The sequence below is a fragment of the Notothenia coriiceps genome, unplaced genomic scaffold (genome assembly GCF_000735185.1).
Source record: "Notothenia coriiceps isolate Sejong01 unplaced genomic scaffold, NC01 NC01_scaffold00037244, whole genome shotgun sequence".
Classification (NCBI taxonomy): domain Eukaryota; kingdom Metazoa; phylum Chordata; class Actinopteri; order Perciformes; family Nototheniidae; genus Notothenia; species Notothenia coriiceps.
Window position 1 is genome coordinate 18,097,379 of NW_011369945.1, and position 8,610 is coordinate 18,105,988.

Sequence of the window (8,610 nt, forward strand, 5' to 3'; positions counted from 1 at the left end):
TTTTTGGTAGACTACAGCTGTAAAATGTGAATTTGCAGGAATCTTATTTTAAATACTACAGACCTTCTTGATCTCTGCTTGTTTATTTTGTAGAACATGTGATAATGACATAAATCATTTTTCTTTCTCCGCTTCTGAACATTATCAATTAAATCCATTATCAATTGTGGAGCGCGCCTCTGGATACGCGCTCATCTTCACGAGGTGCAAAGAGGAGTCGCGTGTAGAAAACCAAAATGAAGCAAATTAGTTCCTGTGAAGACCTTCAGAATAAAAAGTTACAATACAAATATTACATTTAAGTTGTTTTGAGAACTCAGAGCACACTTACAACACATTAAGAGAGTAAAACCCCACTTGCTGTTGATAAAATGTCTCTCCATGCCTCCTCTTAAAATGCAAACATTGTTCCTCAAAAAATCCCATGCTCGTATTTTGAAAGTAATTACATCCAGTTTCCGGTGTTAAAGTGTCAGAGGTCTCCTAGCTTGATGCAGGGGTGCTGTCGAAAGCCTGCAGCTTCAGAAAATAAAGCAGACTAATTTATCCTGGGTTTTATAATCGTGCCGGAAGATGGTGGCTAAACAGAGGATCCGCATGGCCAACGAGAAACACAGCAAGAACATCACGCAGAGAGGAAACGTGGCCAAGACGCTGGTGAGCCGCTAACTGACATCAACGAGGTGCCAGCATGACATTAGCCCAGATAGGTGACGTTCTCTCCGGTATGGAAGCAGCATGATGAGGGGGTGGGGGGGAGGGGGGGGGGGGGTGGTGGTGAAGTGTGTCCTCCTGCTTATCACACAGATGTCATACAGCAACACATCTTGGTCCTATCTGATACATTATGACCCACCAGGCTGAGCTGCTTCATCATTAAACATCTTATTTATGCACACCGCCCTCACGTCACTTGACGTTATTTAAATTTTTTGTGTGAAATTATGATAATAAAACATCTGCAGGTTACGTAATGTAGGCTCGGATATAGCTAGGTCAGTGCTGCTGGTTGATTTTTGTAATACATGCAAACATGTTGGTGGTGATGAAGCACTTTTTAAAGCACCCAAAAATATATCCCAAAAATATATCAGTAAATGAGTCCAATCAATATTTAAAGCTGATATTCCATTAAATTAAATCTCAAATGTAATTGTGTGGTAGTTCTAGTGTACCAAATGTTCATGTGATGGCAAATTAAGTGTCTTTTGGACATGTAATACAACAACTATTAATTCATCAAAAGATAAATAATAACAACCAGGCATATGTCTGAGTCTAAAGACAGCATCAGATGTTTGGATTTATTGGCTGTAGTTTCATTTATGATTGGGATATAAATGTGTAGTGACTAGTTAGCATACCAAGGTGTTATGTTTTATCTGCAACATTACAAACAATAATCAGATCGATAAATCAGTTATTGATTTGAGATTAAATGAATATGTTCATCATTTGAGTCATTTATCAATCAGTTTGCCTATTTACTGGTTGTAGCTTCTCAAATGTGATTATTAGCTGATTATCTGTTTATTGTAAACTGAATGTCTTTACTTTGATTTGAAGACATCACCTTTTACTCTGGTGGATTTGTGATTTTACCACTACTTTGTGACAGTTGACACAACAATCATACTTTTGATTGTATCTCATTTGTAAGCTTATGGATTTGCAGACATTCGTTTCCACTTCTCTGAGGGCCTCTCATCCATGTCTGCTGAAAAATATTTCAAGGTTCATTGTTGACCTTGGAAACAGCAGTTAACAAAATAAACTCACCACAATGTCCATTTAGTATCTGATCTCATAGTTTCCAAGGTCAAGAAATGCTGATGAAGATTCTTCCACTTATTCTCTTTGCCATGATATATCTCTTTTCCAACCAACAATAAACAAATCACCTTTTTTTGGTTTCCACACATTATTAAAAAGGGGGTTGTATTCTGTTAATTTAGCCATAATTAGCAGTGAAAAAGAAAGGCTTCTTCAACCCTTTGAGACTCTTAATAACAGCCCAGCCATTACAGTCAATCTGACAATTATTTATTATCCTCCTCTTCCTCTGTCACCCAATGTAATTTAAACAGCAGCTTAAAGGTCAAACATTGAGGCTGCTCAGGCTCTGTTTTCCTCCAGAATCGTTAACTGACAGCAACAACTTCCCTCACTAAAAGCAGACAACCCTCTAACACTTCCAAACTGATGAAATCATCTGTTGGAGGCTGATGGTTTCTCCCTAAATCGGTCTAGACTGACTAACTGACTCATGCTGTTCCACTCATCAAAAAACACTAACTCACCACCTCTCAGTGTATATTAGACACTCAGCTGTGTTCAGTGTAACCACAAAGTTGTTATTGTGGTCATTTTGGTGAGCAGCACAACAAACCCGATCATCTGTGGTGGCAGGTTTTGAGGACAAAGGGTGACCAGGCAAAAAGCAGCAGCAACAACTACCTGAGCGGGATGGAAATGGAATCCCTATTGTAAACCTATCCATGTAAAGCTATTTTACTTTCGCTCTGCAGCATCTGTCACATTTCTGTTGAAATGCTGATACACTAAGGATATATGTGTGTGTGTTTTCCATAGCGACCACAAGAGGAGAAGTATCCTGTGGGTCCCTGGCTGCTTGCCCTCTTTGTATTTGTTGTGTGTGGATCAGGTATGCACTTTTGTTTCTTACAAAAGAAAGGGTCTGTTTGTGCAATGAAGTAAATTAGTATAGCTAATATAGTCGTGGATTCAACAAGTTCTCACTCCGAACGATCGGTTAGGACCCCTTGGTTTCACTTTTTAATACACATTTAAAGCCTTTAGTGTCACTTTTCAACGTGCAGGGTAGTCCAATAGACTTCTACACATGGCTATCGTTGTGACTACTTGATTAGTGTTAGGAAACAAATATTGGTGTGTGTTCAAATAAGTATGTTTGTTTAGTAACTCAAGCTACGTATGGTACACAAGTATTCACATTACTTAAATTAACTTTTGTAAATTAAAAAGATAAAAATTGACTTTTGGCAGCCCCCTGGTTTAGAGTCCTGTGTATTGTTAATTCCAACCACCCTGACTTCCTTCTCTAATCCTATCATTATAACAGTGGCAGCATTGAGGGGTTCAGGGAGTGTCAGAGTTAAACGCCTAGGCCCAAGAGTTGGGAGTGAGAAAATCGCTGGTTAATTATGCAAACATCAATAAGATATGTTCATATGCTGGTGGATTCAAATCATAATGTAGCAACTAGAGTAGTGTCAATAACATTACATTGAGCAATAACTATACCAGCACCCTGAAACTGATGCAGCTGAATTGACTTCAGCTATGAATTGAGCTATGTTTTCCTTTACTGATGTTTCCCTGTGAAAAATATCCATAGAATTGCGGGGTTTTGACAGCGCTGACTGTATTTTGGTTGTCTCTCAGCCATATTTCAGATCATCCAGAGCATCCGTATGGGGATGTGACGCAGAAGAAGCATCCGTACCTCGCCCCCACAACCTCACTGAGCCTGGCTAGCCTGCACCTGCACCCCCTCCACCCCATCCAGAGGCCACGCAGACTGACGCTACAGCCCTCATAGAGAGAAGCCTCCCCATCCTCCCGCCCATCCTCCCACCATCCTGGGGACATCCCCCTACCCCCGATAAGTGTTTACAGTGTTGCAGTCTGTGGTACTGACAGCTTTTCTATGGACAGTCTCAAACCACGCCGGCTGGAGAACATGTGTGTCTCATTACTCACTTGACACTTGTGTGTGTGTATGAAGTTTTGACTGTTGACATGAGAGTGTGTGCAGCCAGTGAATCCTGCTGATATGTGCCATATCTGTCTGTTCAAGTATATGTCTGTGCTGTGTGAAAATAATATTTTTTCAAATAAATGTCAAGAACAAGTTGTACTTCTTTCATCCAAATCCATGTGTTTATCAGTGCACAGACACCATTTTGCTTGGATTGTATTAAGGGTATTTACACCCTGTAGAATAACTAATCAAATAAAGTAGCCAACTTACTAAAAGTCACGTTTGTTGTATGTCTGCAAAGTTTTTAATGCATCAACCTTTATGACATTTTTATCCAAGCCTTGTACTTGTCCATACAATATGCATGACTAAGCAGAAGCCCCATGATATATTGTATAGTGAAGGACCCCCAGACACTCCATTAGAGGTCCGGACTAAGCCAAGAATGGCCTTAAATCATAGTTAAAGATGAGTTATAGACATCTTAGAATTCGTGCATTCATTATTATCAATATAAAATGACCCATCATCCTATCCTTTTTCAAAAGTGGCCTCTGGATAAGGAAATAGAGTATCCTTGGTTTAGCTTGTTGTTTAACTTGAATAGCAGTTGTGTCTCTTGAGAGTATTTACTTTTAGGGAACAACTCCATTCAAACTGAAGCACAAATATATTCATCAATCGTTTATTTATTCCTAGCCTTCATACAGCATATGTTAAAGTGAATGTAAGAAAATAATATTGTCTCATTTTAGGTGGTGCCAAATTATACAGACATTCCCAAGGAAAGAATAACACATGTATAGCGTTGGCAATTATCTTTGGTCTAAAATCAGAGGGCCATCCATGAGCAGTTTGAACCAAAACGCCTCTTGGTCATAGCTTTTACCTGACTGCTAACAAGAGAGTTCTACAACATAGCTGGCAGTGATTCAATGACAGCCAGAAGCAGAGGACTTCAGCAACACAGCATCCAGCAGACTGAGCTCAGGAGGAGGAATAAAAAAGAGAAGCTGACCCAGGTGATTATTCTTCCTTAAGCAGTTTATTGAAAGTTGTGATGTGCAACTGTCAAGTGCAATTGTGGTATTCATGTTACTATATCTTATCCGTTTTTTTTGCAGAAACATGCACAGAACATGAGCATACAACTGATACACAGAATGTTACGAAAAAAAGTGTTTTTTGTTGAGTTTTAACTAGATATTGTTCATCCAAAAATACTTCAGTCAAAAAAAAGTGCAATACGCCAGAAAGAAAAATGATTTTACATTAAGTTATTGTTGCAGTAAGGGATATGGATAACATTGTTGGCTGTTGTGTTGTAAGTTAAATAACCTAAACTCCTGTCCACCCAGTCTTGAAAATACAGCATTAAAAATAGACGACACAGACGTTCCTCGCTCACCCGTTTCAATCTGTGTGACCCAGATAACCTCTGTTTCTCTCCTTCTCCTCCCTATTTTACATCATGGTACTTACACTATACAGAAATATACATCTTCTTCTGCCCATCAAACTTTTAGGAAAAAGAGAAAATGCAGCTAAGCCCAATGTCTCAACCCTGTCGAATAAGGTTTAAATTACATGCCACTGCAGGGTTGAGAGAACAGCAATGATGAGCTTTGTCTAGGGCAAAATGAGGAGCTTGAAAGTGAAATACTGAAATAGAATATCATCACCTCCATAAGAAACCACTGTTTGTTCATCCCAGCAACCCACATTTGAAGTAACGTCATCAATGCTGCCATGTATTGTTCAAAACACCCTCGCACCCCTCCCCCATTCCAGATGGGGACTTTGTCTTAATAATTGCTCACATTCTTCATTTGTCACTCTGAAGGCCTTTTTATCTTTCTCTCGAATATCTCAGCCTGTAACTTTAGGATATAGCCTTGAGAGGGAACCACTTTTTATTTACATCATTCAGCAAAAAGGTAACAGCTAATACAATCCTCTACCTCATCCTCTTCCATCGCCACAATCAGTAAAATCGACATCACTAAAATCCAGACACAGGCACAGTGATTTTTTTTTATCTATAGCTAAGGGTATTATCGCCACTGATAAGCAGTTTTGTTTCTTCTTGGTAAGACGTTCTCATTGATATGTCCAAGGGTTTTTTGGCAAATGTTCTGATGATTGAATCCTCCCCCGAAACCAACCGCCCCCCACACAGCATTTCGAAATTGTCCCCCTCCACCGCCATGCTGTAAAGCACTGCGCTGCTCGTCCCGCTGGCTGCATCCTTCTGAGAGATAAATATGTGCAAATTCTTGTTTTGACAGCGTAGCATCCTGCTGCAGAAGGCAAGGCTTAGCTCTGCTGCTGTAGCAGAACTGAAAAACGTTTCAGTTAGTCCGTCAGTCTGTGCAGACCATGCTACGCCGACGGGCCAGAGCTGTGCGAGTTGGGCTGGGTGAGTTGGGTGGTGTTTGGGGGTCCCGGTGTTGCCGTTGTTGGAGGCGCGGGCGGGGAGCCGGTCTGAACCTGCGCCTGGAACTGGGCCATCTGCTCAGGGCTGGCCAGGGTCTTCAACAGGGTATTCTCCTGCTCCAACTGGGAGTTACGGTCGATCAGCTCCTTGATCTGCTCCTTCAGGACCTCCACCTCCTCACGCACGGCATACATCAGGTGACTCTTCACCAGGTCCTGAGACGCAAAGAGATATGGGTTAATGACTGAAGTATAACAACTTATTGACTGAAAGAAGAGTTAGGCAATTATCTTAACCAACCTGTGGCCCATTCTTGATGTTTAATATCTTATTTCTGTCATGTAAAGTCACTTAAATAACAACTGAATATCAGGCTATCCCACCTGAGGTGCTGGCCCCGGCCAACTGCTCTTATATGACAATGAAGTACACATAAAATGCTGTTCAATATATTGCGTTTATGTCATACATGTGTATGTTTAAGAAATGTTATTTAAATAATCCTACATATGACAACTAAAAAAAATTGGGCAAATCCTGTATCCTATATCACTTACACGTGTAAGAATATTACACTTTAAATATTGTGGCATTCCCTTGTCTTGTAACCTACTATAATATGAAACCGTTTTCTTCCAATAAGAATGAAGAATAACTTAAAAATCAACACAATGTGATTAAGTGCTGAAAAAATTATGATATTAAATAATTACGTGTAGTAAGTGGGAAAATATATTTAAATGTGATGCCATATAAAACATAATCTCGCTACTATTGCAGAAGAGAAACTGAGTATATTCAATGGTGCCACGTCATTAACCCTGCCCACATTTACGTGTGGGCCAATCAGAGGCCGAGATATATTTAACTAGGCGTGAGAGCCTTACAGTTTGCCTAGCAACAGAGTCGACAGCAGCGACAACAACAAAGGGAAACAGAAAATAATGAAAAAAAATATTATCATGGTTTAGCAAAGACATGTAGTGCGATAAAGAAATAAAAAATACACTTTAATAACACGTTCGTGACTTTGTCTCAAGTCGGGAACAGCCGGTCGTCTCAGGTATTGTTAGCTACTTTACTACTTTTACATTAGCATGCACAGTTTTTTTGAAGACATCATATCTTTACAGTTATTTATGGAGTGGTTATTACAGTACAATCCAAAGTTACACTAATTTCACTCCACAGTAAACCTTAGTCCTTTTTTTATTTTGTCAGGTTTTAAATGAATAAACTCACTGTTTCAACTGCATCTCATCACAATGCAAATCCTTAAATAGCCTATATTTTCTTCTTAACTAATATTTGTAAACACCCACTCAGTATGAAGTATATATAACAATAACAACATTTTCCACCAAGCAAAAGGGAAGAAGTTGAAACTCACCATTGCTTGTTCAATCTTGTTGTCTATGGCCACAACACTGGCCCCCGAGGAACTGCAAAAAAAGAAAAGGGAAATATTTTAAAACAGACTGCTATATAGTGTAACATTAATACAAAAGGATTTAGAGCCGCAGCCTTTCCTTTGCTCTTGCTAGAAATGTGGGTTGTTACTGGAAGCTTCTGGAAATGTCTATAAAATCAACGGGACAATTCCTGATGTCCTGGAAAGCGTTTATGGCAGTGTGGCCTCTGGGTGTAACAATACTGTAGCATCCCTCCTCCATCACACAGACATTACCGACCAGAGAGCCCTGAACACACAGGCAGCTCTGCGGGAACTAAAGTGCTCCATATGTAACACATGGTATGTATTTACCCATTGTCGAGTTTGACGTGTGAGCTCTCTGCGCTCAATAACGACGACAGAAAAGATATGGAGAAATTTCTCAGCTGGCAGACGCCTAGATCCATAGCCACGGTGAAACAGGGAGTATTCATGCTGGTCATGTTTCACAGTCCGCTAACAAACACACCCGTGTCCCGACTCGACTTTCTCGGTCTGTAAACGGCACATCCACACGGGCTCTTCTAACACTGTCCGTTAAGGGTGGTGCACCGACAGCAGCGGTAGCAATACAATCCAAGGTCAGCTCATCTCGGAGGTACACACAAAAAAAAACTGCAGCTCCGGACAAGCCCGCATAATTTATCCAGCGACACACAGAGTCCGGCCCCTGATTGGTCGGGAGTGACGCTATTTGCGTAATTTATTTAGGAACGCCCCCACCTGCCGCTCAGCTGATGCGTTTATCATAAAATAGTCTGAGAACAGAGAGAAGGCGGATGAAACCGGGGGAAACCGGATGGGAAGGGAAAGAGCAGAAGTGCTGGAAAACAGGACAGGGGAAGGGCTAGATTTTGGGCCGGACAATGCACGTTAATCAGCTACTGTTTAAATATCTATGTGTCAGCCCCTAAACCTAAGGATGCCTCAGGCTTTATAATCAAAGGAATGTACCAGTATCTTAACCTGAGTGAT

General features: G+C 40.5%; 2 protein-coding genes across 2 annotated transcripts; one reads left to right on the plus strand and one right to left on the minus strand.

Moving 5' to 3' along the window:
- The first annotated feature begins 483 nt into the window (after nucleotides 1-483).
- serp2 (stress-associated endoplasmic reticulum protein family member 2) lies at nucleotides 484-3,931 on the plus strand. Its single transcript, XM_010793799.1, has 3 exons — nucleotides 484-657; nucleotides 2,593-2,665; nucleotides 3,427-3,931. Exons 1-3 carry the CDS (start codon nucleotides 574-576, stop codon nucleotides 3,465-3,467), a joined length of 198 nt encoding a protein of 65 aa, XP_010792101.1. The 5' UTR covers nucleotides 484-573; the 3' UTR covers nucleotides 3,468-3,931.
- Nucleotides 3,932-5,071: 1,140 nt separating this feature from the next.
- On the minus strand, nucleotides 5,072-8,278 carry tsc22d1 (TSC22 domain family, member 1). The gene is made up of 3 exons (XM_010793800.1): nucleotides 7,948-8,278; nucleotides 7,573-7,624; nucleotides 5,072-6,397 (listed from the first exon to the last, which is right to left on the minus strand). Exons 1-3 carry the CDS (start codon nucleotides 8,076-8,078, stop codon nucleotides 6,128-6,130), a joined length of 453 nt encoding a protein of 150 aa, XP_010792102.1. The 5' UTR covers nucleotides 8,079-8,278; the 3' UTR covers nucleotides 5,072-6,127.
- Between the last annotated feature and the right edge of the window lie 332 nt (nucleotides 8,279-8,610).